Source organism: Lutra lutra, chromosome 16, assembly GCF_902655055.1.
Source record: "Lutra lutra chromosome 16, mLutLut1.2, whole genome shotgun sequence".
Classification (NCBI taxonomy): domain Eukaryota; kingdom Metazoa; phylum Chordata; class Mammalia; order Carnivora; family Mustelidae; genus Lutra; species Lutra lutra.
In genome coordinates, this window is record NC_062293.1 from 46,769,065 (window position 1) to 46,791,323 (window position 22,259).

The following is a 22,259-nucleotide window of genomic DNA, read 5'->3' on the forward strand; positions in this document are numbered from 1 at the left end:
GCTGTTGTGGACATTGTTGCTATAAACATTGGCATGCATGTGCCCCTTTGGATCACTACATTTGTATTTTAGGGGTAAATACCCAGTAGTGCGATTGCTGGGTCATAAGGTAGCTCTATTTTCAACTTTTTGAGGAACCTCCACACTGTTTTCCAGAGTGGCTGCACCAGCTTGCATTCCCACCAACAGTATAGGAGGGTTCCCCTTTCTTCGCATCCTCACCAACATCTGTCGTTTCCTGACTTGTTAATTTTAGCCATTCTCACTGATATGAGGTGTATCTCATTGTGGTTTTGATGCCGAGTGATGTTGAGCACTTTTTCATGTGTCTGTTGGCCATTTGGATGTCTTCCTTGCAGAAATGTCTGTTCATGTCTTCTGCCCATTTCTTGATTGGATTATATATTCTTGGGTGTTGGGTTTGGTAAGTTCTCTATAGATTTTGGATACTGGCCCTTTATCTGATATGTTATTTGCTAATATCTTCTCCCATTCTGTCCGTTGTCTTTTGGTTTTGTTGACTGCTTCCTTTGCTATGCAAAAGCTTTTTACCTTGATGAAGTTCTAATAGTTCATTTTTGCCCTTGCTTCTGTTGCCTTTGGCGATGTTTCTAAGAAGAAGTTGCTGCAGTTGAGGTCAAAGAGGTTGCTGCCTGTGTTCTCCTCTAGGATTTTCATAGATTCCTGCCTCACATTGAGGTCTTTCATCCATTTTGGGTCTATTTTTGTGTGTAGTGTAAGGAAATGGTCCAGTTTCGTTCTTCTGCATGTGGCTGTCCAAATTTCCCAACACCATTTGTGGAAGAGACTGTCTTTTTTCCATTGGACATTCTTTCCTGCTTTGTTGAAGATTAGTTGACCATAGAGTTGAGAGTCCATTTCTGGGCTCTCTATTCTGTTCCATTGATCTATGTGTCTGTTTTTGTGCCGGTACCATATTATCTTGATGGTTACAGCTTTGTAATAGAGCTTGAAGTCTGGAATTGTGATGCTGCCAACTTTGGCTTTCTTTTTCAACATTCCTCTGGCTATTCTTTTCTGGGGTCTTTTCTGGTTCCATAGAAATCTTAGGATTATTTTTTCCATTTTTTTGAAAAAAGTTGATGGTATTTTGATAGGGATTGCATTAAATGTATAGATTGCTCTAGGTAGCATAGACATTTTCACAATATTTTTTCTTCCAATCCATGAGCATGGTATATTTTTCCATTTCTTTATGTCTTCTTCAGTTTCCTCAATTGAGTATTCTCTAGTTTTCTGAGTACGGATTCTTTGCCTTTTTGGTTAGATTTATTCCTTGGTATCTTATAGTTTTGGATGCAATTGCAAATGGGATTGACTCTTTAATTTCTCTTTCCTCTGTCTTGTTGTTGGTATATAGAAATGCAACTGATTTCTGTGCATTGATTTTATATCCTGACACTTTACTGAATTCCTATATGAGTTCTAGCAGTTTTCAGGTGGAGTCTTTTGGGTTTTCCACATAAAGTATCATATCATCTGCAAAGAGTGAGAGTTTGACTTTTTCTCTGCTGATTCAGATGCCTTTTGTTTCTTTTTGTTGTCTGATTGCTGAGACTAGGACTTCTAGTAGTATGTTGAATAGCAATGGTGATAGTGGACAGCCCTGCTGTGTTTGTGACCTTAGCAGAAAAGCTCCCAGTTTTTCCCATTGAGAATGATATTTGCAGTGGGGTTTTCATAGATGGATTTTTATGATATTAAGGTTTGTTTTATGATATTAAGAGTTTTATTAAGGGGGAGGAGTCAAGATGGCGGAGAAGTAGCAGGCTGAGACTACTTCGGGTAGCGGGAGATCAGCTAAATAGCTTATCTAAAGATTGCAAACACCTACAAATCCAACGGGAGATTGAAGAGAAGAAGAACAGCAATTCCAGAAACAGAAAATCAACCACTTTCTGCAAGGTAGGACTGGCGGAGAAGTGAATCCAAAGCGACGGGAAGATAGACCGCGGGGGGAGGGGCCGGCTCCCGGCGAGCGGCAGAGCAACGGAGCAAAATCAGGACTTTTAAAAGTCTGTTCTGCTGAGGGACATCGCTCCAGAGGCTTAACTGGGGTGAAGCCCAGGCGGGGTAAGCACGGCCTCAGGTCCCGCAGGGTCGCAGAAGGATCGGGGGTGTCTCAGTGTCGCAGAGCTTACCGGTATTAGAACGGGGAAGCCGGCTGCAGAGACAGAGCCGAGGAGTGACTCTCAGCTCAGGGTTGCCTTGAACCGGTCACAGGCTCGGTCAGCTCGGAGCGCGGACGGAGGCCAGGGTGACGAGAGTCATTTGGCACTGTTCTCTGAGGGCGCACTGAGGAGTGGGGCCCCGGGCTCTCGGCTCCTCCGGGCCGAGGCCGCCATCTTTATTCCCGTCCTCCGGACTCTACGGAAAGCGCTCAGGGAACAAAAGCTCCCGAAAGCGAACCCGAGCGGATGACTCAGCGCGGCCCCGGGTAAGGGCGGTGCAACTCCGCCTGGGGCAAAGACGCTTGAGAATCACTACAACGGGCCCCTCCCCCAGAAGATCTACGGGAAATCCAGCCAGGACCAAGTTCACCTACCAAGGAGAGCGGCGGAATTCCAGAGGAGAAGAAAGCAAAGCACGGAACTCATGGCTTTCTCCCCATGATTTTTTAGCCTTGCAGTTAATTTAATTTTTTTTTCTTTTTCAATTTTTTTTTCTTTTTCTCTTCTTCTGCTAAATTTTTTTTAACTTTTACCATTTTCTTTTTTTTAACGTTTTTTAAATAGTTTATCTAATATATATATTTTTTCCTCTTTTTATATTTATTTCTTTATGGGCTTTCTTTTTTTTAATAGTTTTTTTTTTTTCTTTCTTTCTGAACCCCTTTTTATCCCCTTTCTCCCCCCTCACAATTCAGGATCTCTTCAGATTTGGCTAAAGCATATTTTCCTGGGGTTGTTGCCACCCTTTTAGTATTTTACTTGCTCCTTCATAAACTCTTATCTGGACAAAATGACAAGGCGGAAAAATTCACAACAAAAAAAAGAACAAGAGGCAGTACCAAAGGCTAGGGACCTAATCAATACAGACATTGGTAATATGTCAGATATAGAGTTCAGAATGATGATTCTCAAGGTTCTAGCCGGGCTTGAAAAAGGCATGGAAGATATTAAAGCAACCCTCTCGGGAGATATAAAAGCCCTTTCTGGAGAAATAAAAGAACTAAAATCTAACCAAGTTGAAATCAAAAAAGCTATTAATGAGGTGCAATCAAAAATGGAGGCTCTCACTGCTAGGATAAATGAGGCAGAAGAAAGAATTAGCGATATAGAAGACCAAATGATAGAGAATAAAGAAGCTGAGCAAAAGAGGGACAAACAGCTACTGGACCACGAGGGGAGAATTCGAGAGATAAGTGACACCATAAGACGAAACAACATTAGAATAATTGGGATTCCAGAAGAAGAGGAAACAGAGAGGGGAGCAGAAGGTATATTGGAGAGAATTATTGGAGAGAATTTCCCCCATATGGCAAAGGGAACAAGCATCAAAATCCAGGAGGTTCAGAGAACCCCCCTCAAAATCAATAAGAATAGGTCTACACCCCGTCACCTAATAGTAAAATTGACAAGTCTTAGTGACAAAGAAAAGATCCTGAAAGCAGCCCGGGAAAAGAAGTCTGTAACGTACAATGGTAAAAATATTAGATTGGCAGCAGACTTATCCACAGAGACCTGGCAGGCCAGAAAGAGCTGGCATGATATATTCAGAGTACTAAATGAGAAAAACATGCAGCCAAGAATACTATATCCAGCTAGGCTATCATTGAAAATAGACGGAGAGATTAAAAGCTTCCAGGACAAACAAAAACTGAAAGAATTTGCAAATACCAAACCAGCTCTACAGGAAATATTGAAAGGGGTCCTCTAAGCAAAGAGAGACCCTCAAAGTAGTAGATCAGAAAGAAACAGAGACAATATACAATAACAGTCACCTTACAGGCAATACAATGGCACTAAATTCATATCTCTCAATACTTACCCTGAATGTTAATGGGCTAAATGCCCCAATCAAAAGACACAGGGTATCAGAATGGATAAAAAAACGAAAACCATCTATATGTTGCCTACAAGAAACTCATCTTACACCCGAAGACACCTCCAGGTTTAAAGTGAGGGGGTGGAAAAGAATTTACCATGCTAATGGACATCAGAAGAAAGCAGGAGTGGCAATCCTTATAGCAGATCAATTAGATTTTAAGCCAAAGATTATAATAAGAGATGAGGAAGGACACTATATCATACTCAAAGGAACTTTCCAACAAGAAGATCTAACAATTTTAAATATCTATGCCCCTAACGTGGGAGCAGCCAACTATATAAACCAATTAATAACAAAATCAAAGAAACACATCGACAAGAATACAATCATAGTAGGGGATTTTAACACTCCCCTCACTGAAATGGACAGATCATCCAAGCAAAAGATCAACAAGGAAATCAAGGCCTTAAATGACACACTGGACCAGATGGACATCACAGATATATTCAGAACATTTCATCCCAAAGCAACAGAATACACATTCTTCTCTAGTGCACATGGAACGTTCTCCAGAATAGATCACATTCTTGGTCCTAAATCAAGTCTCAACCGGTATCAAAAGATTGGGATCATTCCCTGCATATTTTCAGACCACAATGCTCTAAAGCTAGAACTCAATCACAAGAGGAAATTTGGAAAGAACCCAAATACATGGAGACTAAACAGCATCCTTCTAAAGAATGAATGGGTCAACCAGGAAATCAAAGAAGAATTGAAAAAAATTATGGAAAGAAATGATAATGAAAACACAACAGTTCAGAATCTGTGGGACACAACAAAGGCAGTCCTGAGAGGAAAATATATAGCGGTACAAGCCTTTCTCAAGAAACAAGAAAGGTCTCAGGTACACAACCTAACCCTACACCTAAAGGAGCTGGAGAAAGAACAAGAAAGAAACCCTAAACCCAGCAGGAGAAGAGAAATCATAAAGATCAGAGCAGAAATCAATGAAATAGAAACCAAAAAAACAATAGAACAAATCAACGAAACTAGGAGCTGGTTCTTTGAAAGAATTAATAAGATTGATAAACCCCTGGCCAGACTTATCAAAAAGAAAAGAGAGAGGACCCAAATAAATAAAATCATGAATGAAAGAGGAGAGATCACAACGAACACCAAAGAAATACAGACAATTATAAGAACATACTATGAGCAACTCTACGCCAACAAATTTGACAATCTGGAAGAAATGGATGCATTCCTAGAGACATATAAACTACCACAACTGAACCAGGAAGAAATAGAAAGCCTCAACAGACCCATAACCAGTAAGGAGATTGAAACAGTCATCAAAAATCTCCAAACAAACAAAAGCCCAGGGCCAGACGGCTTCCCGGGGGAATTCTACCAAACATTTAAAGAAGAACTAATTCCTATTCTCCTGAAACTGTTCCAAAAAATAGCAATAGAAGGAAAACTTCCAAACTCATTTTATGAGGCCAGCATCACCTTGATCCCAAAACCAGACAAGGATCCCAACAAAAAAGAGAACTACAGACCAATATCCTTGATGAACACAGATGCAAAAATTCTCGCCAAAATACTAGCCAATAGGATTCAACAGTACGTTAAAAGGATTATTCACCACGACCAAGTGGGATTTATTCCAGGGCTGCAAGGCTGGTTCAACATCCGCAAATCAATCAATGTGATACAACACATTAATAAAAGAAAGAACAAGAACCATATGATACTCTCCATAGATGCTGAAAAAGCATTTGACAAAGTACAGCATCCATTCCTGATCAAAACTCTTCAAAGTGTAGGGATAGAGGGCACATACCTCAATATTATCAAAGCCATCTATGAAAAACCCACCGCAAATATCATTCTCAATGGAGAAAAACTGAAAGCTTTTCCGCTAAGGTCAGGAACACGGCAGGGATGTCCGTTATCACCACTGCTATTCAACATAGTACTAGAAGTCCTAGCCTCAGCAATCAGACAACAAAAGGAAATTAAAAGCATCCAAATCGGCAATGAAGAAGTCAAACTATCACTCTTCGCAGATGATATGATACTCTATGTGGAAAACCCAAAAGACTCCACTCCAAAACTGCTAGAACTTGTACAGGAATTCAGTAAAGTGTCAGGATATAAAATCAATGCACAGAAATCAGTTGCATTTCTCTACACCAACAACAAGACAGAAGAAAGAGAAATTAAGGAGTCCATCCCATTTACAATTGCACCCAAAACTATAAGATACCTAGGAATAAACCTAACCAAAGAGACTAAGAATCTATACTCAGAAAACTATAAAGTACTCATGAAAGAAATTGAGGAAGACACAAAGAAATGGAAAAATGTTCCATGCTCCTGGATTGGAAGAATAAATATTGTGAAAATGTCTATGCTACCTAAAGCAATCTACACATTTAATGCAATTCCTATCAAAATACCATCCATTTTTTTCAAAGAAATGGAACAAATAATCCTCAAATTTATATGGAACCAGAAAAGACCTCGAATAGCCAAAGGAATATTGAAAAAGAAAGCCAAAGTTGGTGGCATCACAATTCCGGACTTCAAGCTCTATTACAAAGCTGTCATCATCAAGACAGCATGGTACTGGCACAAAAACAGACACATAGATCAATGGAACAGAATAGAGAGCCCAGAAATGGACCCTCAACTCTATGGTCAACTCATCTTCGACAAAGCAGGAAAGAATGTCCAATGGAACAAAGACAGCCTCTTCAATAAATGGTGTTGGGAAAATTGGACAGCCACATGCAGAAAAATGAAATTGGATCATTTCCTTACACCACACACGAAAATAGACTCAAAATGGATGAAGGATCTCAGTGTGAGAAAGGAATCCATCAAAATCCTCGAGGAGAACACAGGCAGCAACCTCTTCGACGTCAGCCGCAGCAACATCTTCCTAGGAACATCACCAAAGGCAAGGGAAGCAAGGGCAAAAATGAACTTTTGGGATTTTATCAAGATCAAAAGCTTTTGCACAGCAAAGGAAACAGTGAACAAAACCAAAAGACAACTGACAGAATGGGAGAAGATATTTGCAAATGACATATCAGATAAAGGGCTAGTGTCCAAAATCTATAAAGAACTTAGCAAACTCAACACCCAAAGAACAAATAATCCAATCAAGAAATGGGCAGAGGACATGAACAGACATTTCTGCAAAGAAGACATCCAGATGGCCAACAGACACATGAAAAAGTGCTCCATATCACTCGGCATCAGGGAAATACAAATCAAAACCACCATGAGATATCACCTCACACCAGTCAGAATGGCTAAAATGAACAAGTCAGGAAATGACAGATGCTGGCGAGGATGCGGAGAAAGGGGAACCCTCCTACACTGTTGGTGGGAATGCAAGCTGGTGCAACCACTCTGGAAAACAGCATGGAGGTTCCTCAAAATGTTGAAAATAGAACTACCCTATGACCCAGCAATTGCACTGCTGGGTATTTACCCTAAAGATACAAACATAGTGATCCGAAGGGGCACGTGCACCCGAATGTTTATAGCAGCAATGTCTACAATAGCCAAACTATGGAAAGAACCTAGATGTCCATCTACAGACGAATGGATAAAGAAGATGTGGTATATATACACAATGGAATACTATGCAGCCATCAAAAGAAATGAAATCTTGCCATTTGCGACGACGTGGATGGAACTAGAGGGTATCATGCTTAGCGAAATAAGTCAATCGGAGAAAGACAACTATCATATGATCTCCCTGATATGAGGGAGAGGAGATGCAACATGGGGGGTCGAGGGGGTAGGAGAAGAGTAAATGAAACAAGATGGGATTGGGAGGGAGACAAACCATAAGTGACTCTTAATCTCACAAAACAAACTGAGGGTTGATGGGGGGAGGGGGTTGGGAGAGGGGGTGGGGTTATGGATATCGGGGAGGGTATGTGCTATGGTGAGTGTTGTGAAGTGTGTAAACCTGGCGATTCGCAGAACTGTACCCCTGGGGATAAAAATATATGTTTATAAAGCTGTAAAAAAAAAAAAAAAAAAAAAGAAAGAAAGAAAGGATGAATCCCCAAGTTTTGTAGCAACATGGACGGGACTGGAAGAGATTATGCTGAGTGAAATAAGTCAAGCAGAGAGAGTCAATTATCATATGGTTTCACTTATTTGTGGAGCATAACAAATAGCATGGAGGACAAGGGGAGATGGAGAGGAGAAGGGAGTTGAGGGAAATTGGAAGGGGAGGTGAACCATGAGAGACTATGGACTCTGAAAAACGATCTGAGAATTTTGAAGGGGTGGGGGGTGGGAGGTTGGGGGCACCAGGTGGTGGGTATTGTAGAGGGCACGGATTGCATGGAGCACTGGGTGTGGTGCAAAAATAATGAATACTGTTATGCTGAAAAAAAATAAAAAAATTAAAAAAAAAAAAAGAAATAAAACTTTTATATGTTTTGTAATACAAAAAAAAAAAAAGAGTTTTATTAAGAGTTTTAATGAAGAAAGGATGCGGACTTTGTCAAATGCTTTTTCTGTATCTACTGAGAGTATCAAATGGTTCTTCTTCTTTCCTTTATTAATGTATTATATCACATTCATTGATTTGCAGATGTTGAACCAACCTTGCAGCCCAAGAATAAGTCCCACTTGGTCGTGGTGAATAATCCTTTTAATGTACTGTTAAATCCTATTAGCTAGTATTTTGGTGAGAATTTTTACATCCATATTCACCAGGGATATTGGTATGTAATTCTCCTTTTTGGTGGATTATTGTCTGGTTTAGGGATCAAGGTAATGCTGGCCTGATAAAATGAGTTTGGAGTTTTCCTTCCATTTCTATTTTTTGGAACAGTTTCAGGAGAATAGGTATTAATTTTTTTTAAAGAAGTCTCAAATGTGAGACTTTTTAAAAAAAGATTTTATTTATTTGTTTGTCAGAGAGGAAGAGAACACAAGTAGGCAGAGGCAAGTACAGGGAGAGGGAGAAGTAGGCTTTCTGCAGAGCAGGGAGCCTAACATGGGGCTTGATCCCAGGACCCTGGGATCATGACCTGAGCCAAAGGCAGCTGCTTAATGACTGAGCCACCCAGGTGCCCCATTATTAATTATTCTTTAAATGTTCGTTAGAATACCCCTGGGAAGCCATCTGGCCTTGGCTTTTGTTTGTTGGGACATTTTTGATGACTGCTTGACCTATTTTTATTGATTTTGAGGGGGGTTCTCTGTGCCTCCTGGATTTTGATGCCTGTTTCCTTTCCCGATTAAGGGAAGTTCTCTGCTATAATTTGCTCCAATAAAGCTTCTGCCCCCCTCTCTCTTTCTTTTTCTTCTGGGATCCCAATTATTCTAATATTGTTTCATTTTATGGTATCACTTATCTTTCGAATTCTCTTGTGATCCAGTAGCTTGACCTGGTGACGTACGCGTCCGACCCTGGGAAAGCGTGATGTGGATGTTCTTCTCCAGTGAGCCCCGGTTTTTCCCACCGTCAGTGCACTATGGAGCTGGACTGCCCCAGGTCCAGGCTTTGCTCTACTGCCTTCCAGCTGTGGGAACTGGGACAAGTCACCCAATATCTCCAAGTCTCAGTTTCCCCTTCTGTAAAATGGGGTTAATAATATTTGCTGCAAAGGGCTGTCATGAGTCTTCAGTGAGCCAGGCTTCCAACAGCCCTGGTCCATGGTAAACCTGGGGACTGGAGGTTTTTACTATTCCTTTCGAGGGCCTGCTAAAGCTGGGGAAGTATTTCCTCTGCTTTGGTGACACTGGATGGTCTGACTCGGTGCTCTTTGCTTTCATTCCTCCATGTCTCTGCTTCTTTGCCATTCCCCATTTTTTTCCCTCCTGGGTAGGTGTTGGCCTTGCCCTCAAGATCTAGCTCAGCTGTGACCTCTTCTGTGATACCTGAGCTGATCTCCCAGGGAGACTTGACATTCCCTCCCCCGTGTCCCATGGCCCTTTATTCTGTATAACCCACAGTTGGTATTTGACAAGTGGGTCTTTCATGTGGGTGCGCTGTGCCTTCAGGACCGTGTCTGCATTTTCACTTCTCTGGCCTGGATTGTCTTCTTGGGGACTTGTAAATAGTACTAATGTTACTGCCCTTGGTAACCAATACACAGCCCACCCTTGAGCTCCAAGAACTCAAGCTTCAGGGACATGAGAAGGTGCTGTCCTCCCTTCTCTGCCTCTGCTGTGGCACACAGGACAGGTGTGACGGGAGAGGGCAATGGGATTGGAGTGGGGGGTCTGGGGAGTTGAAGCCCAGCACTCAGATTTCTGATTCTGTGACTCACAGGCCCACACCAGACTCCTCAAGATCTGTTCTTACTCATATGGGAGCCATGTGGCATCAGTTCTAAAAGTTGTCTGTTTGGTAAGGCTTTTCCCAGGAGCATGGAGATGTGCCTGTGTGTGGGCTGGTCCATTGGCTCTGAGATGTAATAGTGGAGGAGATTCGGTTGTCTTGAATCAGGGGCTGTGGCTGGGTCTCCAGGGCTGGGTAACCCTCCCATTTGGTGCCTGCCTTCCTCTTTCCCTTGGCCCAGTTTAGGGATTCATGGTCCTCCAAGAAAGGGCAGTGCCACCCTCACCCAGCACAGCCAGAGAGAAGCCAGTATGTTCTTTAAAGCTACAGGCATGAACTATCGCCAGACTTCTCCTTGGTCCCACAGGGAGCCCCGTCTCATTGCCCAGGGTGTGGCCTGTTTACCTCCTGTGCAGCCCTGGCTTGTGCTGTCGATTCGTCCCTTATCAGGGGGCCCATAGACCCTATAGACCCCTGACACTCAGGCCTTTTTTTTTTTTTTTTTAAATAAGCTCTGTGCCCAACACGGGACTTGAACTCACAACCCTGAGATCAGGAGTCACGTGCTTTACTGACTGAACCAGCCGGGTGCCCCAACACTCATGCTTTATCAATGTGTGTGCATAGACCAGCTATACTTTCTGACCAGTTCTTCCTGAGATGCGACCTGCTCACTTTTCATGTATTAAGCTTTGGTGATTTGGAACTGCACCCTCTGGAGACCAGGAGACAGCCTGGCATGGGGGACTTGGGCATCTCCCATTGCCTCTCTGGGCCTTGGTGTCCTTGTCTCTGGCATTAGGTTGTTGAATGGCTGCTGCTGCTGCTGCTTTTTCTTCTTCTTCTTTCTTTTAAAGATTTTATTTATGTATGACAGAGAGATCACAAGTAGGCAGAGAGGCAGGCGGGGGGCTGGGCAGGAAGCAAGCTCCCTGCTGAGCAGAGAGCCCGATGTGGGGCTCGATCCCAGGACCCTGGGATCATGACCTGAGCCGAAGGCAGAGACTTAACCTACTGAGCCACCCAGGTGCCACGGTTGAATGGCTTCTGATGGTTCCTCCCAAGGCTGCTGGTCAGTGCCCACGAATCCCAGGAAGTGGGGGGCGTGGTGGGGGTGGGAGTAGCCATTTTGCATCCCTGGAGAGTTTTGAGTCATAAGTGGTCCAGGGTTGGGTTCCAAATCCCTAGGAATCAGGAGTGCGCACAGGGATGGGACATGACAGCAAAGTCAACCCTGCCAGATGCTGCCAGGTGAGCAGGAGCTGCTCCTTCCTAAGGGACTCTTCAGGGGGGGCATTTCTCTACCTGCTACAACATCTCATTCCCAAATCCTGTGCTCCCTTCTGTCTGTCTGCTACACTGCCAGCTCCGCTGGGCCCTCCTCTTCTCCCTTTCCACATCTGCCCCAGCACAGGATGGACATTAACCCCCTCACATCTGTGTCTGTCCCTTTGGGGCTTGCAGTCAGGCTCTGTGCGTGTGCTGAGGACCTGGCCCACACAGTGGCTGGGCCCTCCTGTCCCTGCCTCCCAGGCTTAGAGTCCAGAGTACATGGGCATTTGAGTGTCCCTAGATCTGAAGCTGCTCCTGCCCCTCTCCTCCACCCTCTGGCTTTCTGCCTTAGCCCTCTCCTCCATGCCCACTCCTCCCCCGCTTTGATGGCAGCCTTGGCAACAGAGCAGTGGTGAGCAGGTCTTCTGAAACCGGGCCCTGAGCTGAGTGCCTCGTAGGCCTTATTCAGGCCACCGGGAAGGGGGCTGTAATTATACCATTTTATAGATGAGGAAGCTGAGGGGCACGGAGATGAAGTGACCCGACCAGGGTCACATAGCTAATTGGGGTAGAATTCAAATCCAGGCCTGTTGAACCATAAAGCCAGTGCTTTTGATCCACTGTACGTGCCACCCACTTGCCCGGCCCTCTCCTCCATCCAGCCTGCTACAAGGATGTCCTGCCAAGCCTGGACAGAACTTCTCGAATATGTTTCCAGCCGCAGGGATGCCCCAGGATGGCCGGTTGCTAGGGTGAGGGCTACGTGATTGTGCCACAGGACCTGGGGTCTCTGTAGACAACAAGGCAGACTCCCCTGGACATGGACCTGTACCCTGCCTTCCCCCTCTGCTCGTCCCTCCCCCTGGCCTGCCTTGCCCAGGGACCACATAATTGTTTGCCACCATAAAAGCCATCTAAGATACTAGTCATCAAGGAGTTGAGCCCAATTTTCTGAGTCCTGCTCAGGGAATAGGTGTTGGGAGTTAACCTGCCCATTCTGCAGATGAGAAAGCAGAGAAAGCAGAAAGACTTTGAGGTTCAGCTTGTCAGGCCTCAAGCTAATTCTGGCTACTAATTCTTCTTTCTTCTTAGCGTGTCTGCTTCTTGTGCTAATTTCCCATAGGCTTTTTATGTTATCCCTATCGTTTATATTCTAGTTAGCTATATAGGATGGGGAGATAGGAAAAGTTAGGACTCAGACGATCGCTCCAAGTAAATGACAATGCAGGTACTTCTGAGTGCTGGGAGTGGAGATGGAGGACCTTGCAGGTGCGGGTAGTAAGGGAGCCCTCGTTGGTGTCTGAACCATAGTCTCAAAGCCAGAACTTGCACACAGCCCAGGGCCCTGGGGGCACCAGAAGGCAGCCAGTGCAGAAAATAAGCAGCAGAAATGACAGATATAGAGCCCTTTCAGACCCTTCTCTCTTCCTCCTTTTTAACAACTGAGTTATAATTTACACACCATAAAATTCACCCTTTAAAGTGTATAATTCAGTGCTGGTTTGTATTTTCACACAGTTGTGCCTCCATCACCTGTGTAGTTCCAGAATATTTTTATCCCCTCAGAAAGAACCCCTGAACCTATTAGCCACCACTCCCTATTCCTCCCCACTCTCCACCAACCCCTGGCAACCGCCAGTCTACTTTCTGTCTCTGGATTTGCCTGTTCTGGGCATTTCCTGTGAATAAGATCACACCGTATGGGGCCTTTTATGTCTGGCTTCTTTCCTATAGCATCATGTTTTCAAAGTGCATTCACACTGTAGCCTGTCAGTACTTTGTTCCGTTTTATGGCTGAATACTATTCCATCCTGTGGCTAGACCACATTTTGTGTTTCTCTGTTCATTACTGGGTCATTTCCACCTTTGGCTGTTGTGAATGGTATGTCTCATTCCTTTTGGTTTGGTTTTCCTGGGAAGCTCTGTACAGAGGCCAGCGGTCTGCATTCCTCTAGCGTGGCTCTTTGGAAGCCAGAGAAAGTAGAGCCAGAAATGGGTAGGTGGCTGGGGACCCAGTGGGGTGAGAGATGGAGACAGAGGGAGTTTGTAGGTTTGGGAGAACTTTCTGCCAGAAAGAGGCCTTTAAGCTGGCCCCAGAGCCATCTGCTGAGAGGTGGGTATTTTTCCTGTTGATTATTAACTGATCGTTGTGATCCTGAGAATGGATTGCTGGGACTAGAACGGGTGCTCTTTTGAAATGCCAGAAATGTTTTCAAAGACATTAAACAGTGCTGGACCCTTCCTTGCTTCTCGCTTTCCACTTGGACATTAGATCATCATTTTAGGGGTTACAGTAACAATAAAGATGATAATAGTAATAATGATCTGTATTTGTGTAGGACCTTATGTTTTATTTCATAGCCATTACATTTAATTCCTCAGAACATCATTGCCTCCATCTTGGCAGATGAAGGAAGTGGGACACAGAGAGGTGAGGTTACTTGCCCAAGGGCTCACAGTGGGGTAGCAGGTAGAGGCAGGCTGGAACCCGGGAGTCTCTTGATCCCTAGTGTGGGGCACTTTCATAGAAGTGGTGGGGAGATGACCTCAGAGGGTCTGGGTCTAGGGTCCCAATCTGAGTCTGGACGGAAGGAGCTAGAAGGCCTGGGTACTGTAAGTAGGGCCCTCACCTGGGGGGATGAACAGTCCCATCTGACTTTCTCAGCTTCCACCACAGGCTCCTTGATCATTTCCTCTTGAGACCCGCATTTGGCTAAAGGCAGCTAGAACCCACTCCCAGCTGCCCCAGGTTTGTCCATGCTTCTAGGGAAGGAATCCCAGAGCAGAGAACCTCAGTGCCGCATGGTTCTGGGGCACTGAGTTCTGAGAGATGCTGAGTGGGAGGCACCCCCACGGTCCCCAGAGGCTGGAGGAGGCCCCTGACCACTTGTGTCTACGTTTGCCACCTTTCTCTGAGCACAGTGTATGAGCTTCCTCCTCCTTCTGCTGCCTTCTCTTCATTCCCCTTTTTCCCCTCCTCCTGTGGGTCCCTGTGTGGGTCTGGGACCCCACATCATAGAAGCTGTGTGTGAGCATTTGGCTGGCTTGGTCGGAAAGGTAGTTTCAGACTCAGTTCTGTGACCATGTCAAGATCACTGTGGTTCATAAGAAAGTTGTTACAAGGGACGCCTGGGTGGCTCAGTTGGTTAAGTGGCTGCCTTCAGCTCAGGTCATGATCCCAGCGTACTGGGATCGAGTCCCACATTGGGCTCATTGCTTGGCAGGGAGCCTGCTTCTCCCTCTGCCTCTGCCTGCCTCTCTGTCTGCCTGTGCTCGCTCACTCTCTCTCCCTCTGTCTCTGACAAATAAATAAATAAAATCTTAAAAAAAAAAAAAGAAAAAAGAAAGTTGTTACAAATAATAGTAAGGACACTGCCTCAAAACAACTAGACGTTTGTTGTCTCTGTTCTAGAGGCTAGAAGTCCAAGACCAAGGTGTGAGCGGGACCTGCTCCTTCTGAAGGCTCTGGGGTAGACGCCTTCCTTGAGTCTTGAAGTCCCCAGTGGGGGCTGGTCACCCTTGGCGCCACTTTTGTCTCTGCCTCTGTTGTCACCTGGCGTTCTCCCTGTGTGTCTGCGGCTTCACGTGGCTGCCTTCGCTCTCGTAGGGACACCAGTCCAATTGAATTAGGGAACCATCCTAATGACCTCTTGTCACATCTCCTAATAAGGACATTCACGGGTCCTGGAGGTTAGGACCTCAGCATATATTTTTGGGGAACACAAATTCAACCCGTAACAGGCAGCTTTGGCATCTAGGAGGTGAGAACGGGGATGGAGCAGTGTGTCCCGTCCCCTCCCACAGGTGCCATTCGAAGCCATCGCTATACCAGGGCGGGGTAGGTTTGTGACCAAGGGCCTCTGTGTACTCTGAGTTCTGCTCTCTTTGAGGGCCACAGTCTTGCCTTCTGTCCATGCTGGCATCCCATCCAGAGTCTTGGACAGAGCCCTAGAACAGGCACAAAGCTGCTAGCTACTGGTGCTCATTCCTGCTGGCACCTTCCAGGCTCCAGACATCATTCAGGGAATCCTTCTGGCTGGAAAACACCTCATGCCTTCACTGAATTGTCCTCACTGCTCCCTGGAGAGTGGTTCCAGGAGCTTATGTCAGCCTCCAGGGAAAACAGGCTGGTGCAGGGAAGCGGGGTGAGCCCAGGAGGGGTTTAATGCAGTGGCCCTTTGCCTGAGACTCAGGGGCCTTGGGTAATGACCACATCTGCTTTGGGCCCATGGGAGTGGACATCTTGCACCTTACGGGGGGGAGAAGCAGATAGCATGACTCTGCAAATGAGTGTCCCTAGACCAGGGATGGTAAAAACCTGGCAACATTGCCCTCCTCTAGGACTGGTGTTCCTGAAGAGCCAGGACTGCAGTCAGGTGAGTGTGCCACAGCCTCCTCCTGTAGACTTTGGGCAGGGGCATGCCTCCTGCCCCCTCCCTGCATGCTTCTTTCTTCTTGGCTCCCAGCCCCTGGGGGGTGAGGGGCTGCCCTCATCCATCCTCACCTCAGGGGACCTGAGGCTGGTGCCCTGGTCCCTGCTCATCCTTCCTCTCCTCCTTTCCCCCATCCTGGCTCTTCAGGGGCTGGGCGCTTTGAGGAGGAGCCGTAGCTGCATGGGAGACGGCGTTATGGCTGGAGAGGGCAAGCCTGTACCAGGATCCAGCTCGGTGGGGTCCACGGGCAGGTGGGGGCCAGAGCAGCTGGGCTGGACCCCGCAGTGGCCCAAGGCCAGAAATGGAAGGGGAATTGGTGGCTCCTGACTAAGAGGTAGAAGGAGGCTCATTCATTCCTTTGCGTGTGAGTGTGTGCACGTCTACACATGCGGAGTCGTGGCTCTGCTGGTTCTTGTGCCAGTAATAGTCTGGATCTGCAGGGGGGCACCTTCCTTCTCCTCCGCCCACACCCTCAGAGTGGGACCTAGGTCCAGAAAGACATGAAGAAAAAGACAGATGGAGGATCAGAAAGGGGGTCTGATCAGAAAGGCAGATCGAGGTTAATGGGGGTCATATGGATCCTGTACGAAATCAGATGTTCATGCAGCCTCCTTACCTGGTTGCCTAGAGGACAATGAGGCATGGCCTGCTGCAGGGCTAGGCGAGAGTCATGTCGGGGTAGATAGGCCTGGCAGTACCTGGCCTGGTTTTCTTTCAGGTTGGGCTGCCCCGTGGGCTAAGGGGTTGTAAACCCAGCCTGGGGTGGTGCCTGTCTCTCGTGCAAGGGCTTCTTCTGGAAATGCAGAGGGCGGGGCTCTGTAGGGAGGGTGGGTTTCTCTCATGAAGGAAGCCTGGGGTTGGGGCTGTCCTCCCTATTGGCAAGATGTGGGCTGGAAAGTACAGAAGCATTTCCTTGAGGTGGCAGTGGGGGTCCTTTGGACATCAAGGTGGGACCCAGGTATCAGACTGACTCTGCTTCAGGTTGGGGCTCTGGAAAAGGAAACAATTGCAAAGTTGGAAGCCTTGGCGGCTTAGCCTGGTCTTGGGCTCTTAACACTGTTACCCTAGCCTCTCCCTGCTGTCCCAGGAGACAGCCAGGGCACGTCCAGGACTCCAGAGTGCCTTGTCTGGAGCTCCCCCAGGTACTGTCCAGCTGGCCTTGTTGCGTAACCAGTGCTCCAGAGCCTTATCTCCCTGCCAACATCCTGCCTGGTGATTGGACTGGAAACTAGCGCTCCTTGGTCACCAGCAAGGGCCAGATGGAAAGTGGGGAGTATGTGAGAGCAGTGAACTTGTTGCTGTCATGTTGTCATGGTGACACAACTCTGTTGAGCTGCTTCTCCATGATCCTAGCCCACATGGACTAAAATAAGTTCTACCTGCAGCTCACACAGCAGGCAGCCCCATCCTCCCAAGGTCAGCTCTCTGGCCATGGTGTGTGTTGTGTGTGTGTGTGTACGCGCATGTGCACACATTCATAGGGGCAAAGGGGACATTTATACTCCTATTCTGTCTCTCTTTCTTTGGTCCTGAATTCAAATGTATTTTGAATACATCTATCAAATGTATAGCTGCGTTTTATTAGCCACTGTAATTTTGGCAAATGAAAATACTTGAAGATAAACAGTAACTGCTACAGTTTCAGGGCCTAATTATTTTCTACTATGTCATTGCGGCAAAACGGCTACGTTTATTTTGATGCCTTTCAGTGTTTGTCCGTGTGTCTGAGGCGTGTAGGTGTTGTGGGTCTTATATGTCTTTAGAACGGCAGTTCTCAAACTGCAGTGTACATCAGAGGGATTGTAAACCCAGATTCCCAGGCTCTATTGCTGGAGACCTTGGTGTGCACCTGAGAATTTGCATTTCTCACAGGTTCCCAGGTGATGCTGATGTGGCTGGTGCAGGGACCTACCGCACAGGGAATAGCCCCAGGGGGCTCAGTCCGTTAATCCTCCTACTCTTGATTTCGGCTCAGGTCATGATCTCAGGGTTGTGAGATCGAGCCCCAGGTCTGGCTCTGCACTCAGCAGGGAGTCTGCTTGAGATTCTCTCTCCCCTTCCTTGGCCCCTCCCCCTGCTCACACATGTGCATGCATGTGTTCTCTTTCTCAAATAAATAAATAAATAAATAATAAAATAGGGGCACCTGGGTGGCTCGGTTGGGAATCTGTCTTCAGCTCGGGTCATAATCCCAGGGTCCTAGTATCAAACCCCGCATTGGGCTTCCTGCTCAGCAGGGAGTCTGCTTCTCCCTCTGCCTCCCCGTTTCGTTCTCTTTCTCTCTCTCATATTAATAACTAAAATCTTAAAAAAATAAAATGAAAGGTATTTTCTGTCTATACTGGACTGTGCTAGGTTTTTTTTTTTTTAAAGGTTTTATTTATTTGAGAGAGAGAGAGCGTGCGAGTGCACCAGCAGGGGATGGGGCAGAGGGAGGGGGGAAGCAGACTCTCTGCTGAGCAGAGATCCCCACATGGGACTCCATCCCAGGACCCTGGGATCATGATCTGAGCTGAAGGCAGACACTTAACCTGCTGAGCCGCCCAGGCGCCCCTAAACTGTGTTAGGTTTTAAAACAAAACAAAACAAAACAAAACAAAGTTTACCATATTCCAGTAGAGAATGCACCCAAGTCTAGTTTTGCACGGTGTGTATTAGACCGGGTCCCCATGCCTGGCTCCTGTTGGCAGAGAGAGGGAATGGCTCAGGCGGGCCCTCACTCACCTCTTCTGTATTCTGTGGCCTCTTAACAGGAAGCAGGAGCTGGCCAACAGCTCGGATGTGACCTTCCCAGACCGGCCGCTGTCCCCTCCTCTGACGGCACCTCCCACCATGAAGGTAAGAGGCTTAGTTAGAGTTGGTAAGTGGGGAGGGAAGTAGCTGTTCCTTTGGTCCAGGCCCAGCTGATGCCGTCCAGTGGGTGCCATGGAGTGCCCTGACAACCTCAGGAGGCAGTGTCCACCTGAGCTCACCAAGGCGGGAGGAACTATGACAGACTTGGGGGTGTCAGGGGCTGAAGGAGGCCTTGGGGAGCTGTGGGGTCCAGGCAGGAATGAGTGCAGCCTGGTGTCTTCACTTGATCTTAGCCAAAAGGCCTAGAAGGAATTGCATCCTGGTGTCTTAGGGGGCTACTGCCCAGGAGGGCTGCCTGGTGGCGGGGCTATAGAAGGCGGGTCTGTGGGGTGGCCCCTTCCTAGGACTTGGGTGGCACTTGCATGGTGGTCTACCTGCCTCTGACTGGCCCTCCTGGGGTGGCCCTGTCACCCCAGTCCCTGTGGGAGAGTGGCTCTGGAGCTTCTGGGCATCAATAATTCTTTCCTATTAGTACTTTATTCACAAGTCTCCTTCCTGGGAGACCACCTCCCAGAACCCCGGCCCTGACTGCTCATTCCTGGAGAGGAGCTGAGGCGTTGTACCCTCTCTGCACCATGCCCGTCTCCCGTCAGCTCTTAGTCCCCCTGACAGGATGGTCACAGGGAGGACTTTGGCTCAGCCAGTATTCCCACCTAAGCAGCAGTGCATGATGGTCCTTCCCACCCTCCCTCCTTCTCACAGTTGGCCAGGTGAGGACTAGCTCTGAACAAGTCCGGGGATTTGCTTCCTGAGTCATCTGAGGGGACAACTAGTCCGCCTTCCATCTTTGTCCTAGAGCTTTGCTGTGAGATGACTCACAGGGAAATAATTACGCCTCTCTCTCCTCTTGGTCTTTGTTGTATCCCTGCTCCCCTAACCTGATCTGTTGGAAAATGACCCCCCCCAAAGGAAGTAGATAAAAGCCTCCTTTCCGTTATCACCCCATACTGAATGCCCACCACGCGGAGAGCTGTGTGATATGCATCAAGGGGGAATGTCATAGAATGACAGCCAGAGCCTGCCCTGGTTGGATTAGGAGTTCAGGAGTTGGTGGGGTACAGGGCTGACTGCGGACAGCTCTGCCTTCTTCCTGGTGGGGTACCCATGGGCACTGAAAGGCAGAGTACCTCCATTAGCCTAATCCCAGTGCAGGCATCTGAGCCAAGTGCTGGGGGCTTTGTTTGCCCAGGGTGACGCTGACAAACACGTCACAAACACAGTTTCAGCCCCTTGGTCTGCAAAGTTGGTTGTCAGATGCTTGTCACTGTGCTTCTGGGTGGTGGAAGTTTGCAGGAAGAAACCTGTAAGTTTCCGAGGAAGAGTCACTGAGTTCTCTTGGCAGACTTCCCTTACTCACATGCTCATTTAATTCATTCAACACCCAGTACTTGCTTGAATGTTGTATTAGTCAGGACTCTTGGTTACAAGTGATGGAAACATAACTCACTTTGGCTTACACATAAAACAGAATTTATTGCTTTGTGATGGCAAATATGGACTCTAGGCATGGCTGCATCTATGAGATTTGCCTCATTCCATCTGTCTTCTGTGTTGGTTTTGTTCTTTGTTAAGCTCTGTCTCCGTGGTGGCAAGATGGTGACAGTAGCTCCTACCTGCTGAGTAACTTCAGTTACTTCAGTGGAAAGAAGAGTCTCTTTCCTATGGTACTTCTAGCAAAAGTCCCAGGGAGGAAGCTGGAGGGCCTGGTGTAGGTCACCTGTCCAGTTGTGAAGCAATCATTGCAGCCAGAGGGGTGGGGGCTCTGATTGGCCAGACCTGGGTCTCACGACCTGCTATCTAAGCTCAGAGAACCGAGAGTGGGAGAGGGGTGATTTTTCAAAGGAACATTGAAGGGTCATTAGAAGAAGATGGGGGGATGGAGGCAGGGCGGACAAGACCAAACAGCTTTCTACCACAGGTGCTTGCCGTGTGCCAGGCTCAGTGAACAAGGTGTCATGGTCCCTGCCCTTCTGGAGCTTGTCATCTAGTTGGGGAAGGGGAGGTGAAAGTTGAAAAATAATTTGAAGATGAAGGATGGACAGTTAGGTGTGATGAACGTTCCAAAGGAGAAGTGGAGCCTAGCTCAGGGGCTATATAAGAGGTGTGCGTGCGTGTGTGTGTGTGTGTGTGTGAATCGAGCCGAACCTTGGAGAGGGTCAGGCAGGACTTCTTAGGAAATGACGTGGAAGCTGAGCCCCGGGAATTGAGTAGGACTTTGTTTGGCAAAGGTGCTGTCAGGGTGGAGGAGACTGTTCTAGATGCTTGCTGTTCCATGCGAGGCCAAGGGACCAGCAGGGCCTGCATCATGTGGGAGCGCCTCAGAAGTGCAGAATCTCGGGATAGGTACACAGATGTGCGCTGCAGGCTCCGTGAGCCCCCCCGGAGCAGGAGAGAGGTAGCTGCGTGGGCAGAACGGGAAACCGGAAGGGCCAGAGCACCCACAGTTAGGGACAAAGAGGAAGACCTGTAGAAGTTTTCTTTTCTTTTTATTTTTAAAAAATTTAATCTGAGGACATTTTTTATGTGGAAGTATAGTTGACACAATGTTGCATGAGTTTCTGGTGTACAACATAGTGATCCGACAAGTGTGCACATTAGGCTCTGCTCACCACAAGTGTGGCTCCCATCTGTCCCCACACAATGCTGTCATAGCACCATTGACTGTATTCCTGACGCTGGGCCTTTCATCCCCGTGACTTAGTCATTCCAGAACTGGAAGCCCGTGCCTCCTACTCCTCTTCACCCACTCTGCCCATCCCTTCCACCTAGTCCCTTAGAAGTTTTGTTAAAGATTTTGGGCTTTATCCTGACTAAGGACATTGATGTCATTGTAGATTTTTGTCTGAGCAGTAGCCAGAGGATGGGACTTTCAGAAAATCACCCCGGCTCTTGGGTGGAGAGTTTGTGGGAGGGAAGTGTGGGAGGGTTTGGGAGGGCACTGAGGGAGTCTGGTGCAGGGGTGGGGAGGAGACGATGGTGGCCTGACTCTGAGGGTTCTGTGGGGTTGTTTGGAAGTGGTCAGATCTCTGATTTCCCAGGAGGTAGATTAATGAGATAGGAGGATTTGGGGAGAGAGAGGAGGCAAGAGTGACCCCGGGTTTGGAACAACTGGTAAATGGTGAAGCTGCTTTCTGAGATGGGGGACCCCCGAGGGAGGATGAGGGCTGAAGGTGTAAGTGCTGCATTGCCCATGTTTGAGACACAAATGCTTAGTGTTTGGGGGCCAGACTCAGAAGAGGGTCTGGACTGGAGGCAGTAATCTGGAGCCTTTCTTCTAAGGAGGACATTAAAGCTTGGGGCAGAGGGCTGGGCCGGGGCCAGTAAGTGCTCCACGGAGAGTGTGGAGTGAGAAGAGGAGAGATTCC

General features: G+C 47.2%; 1 protein-coding gene across 7 annotated transcripts in view; it reads left to right on the plus strand.

The window, feature by feature from the left end:
- RAP1GAP2 (RAP1 GTPase activating protein 2) overlaps window positions 1-22,259 on the plus strand; it is a 264,858-nt gene that overhangs the window by 137,528 nt on the left and 105,071 nt on the right. For 6 of the 7 annotated variants that reach the window (XR_007123396.1, XM_047707371.1, XM_047707373.1 and 3 more), the window contains one exon: window positions 18,795-18,879. Coding sequence is in view for 6 of the 7 variants with exons in the window: in XM_047707371.1 (XP_047563327.1) it covers window positions 18,795-18,879 (85 nt within the window). In the remaining variant the exon portion in view is untranslated. Of the gene's footprint in view, window positions 1-6,223; window positions 6,234-18,792; window positions 18,880-22,259 lie in introns of those variants that run through there. The other variant, XM_047707377.1, reaches the window with a different exon arrangement.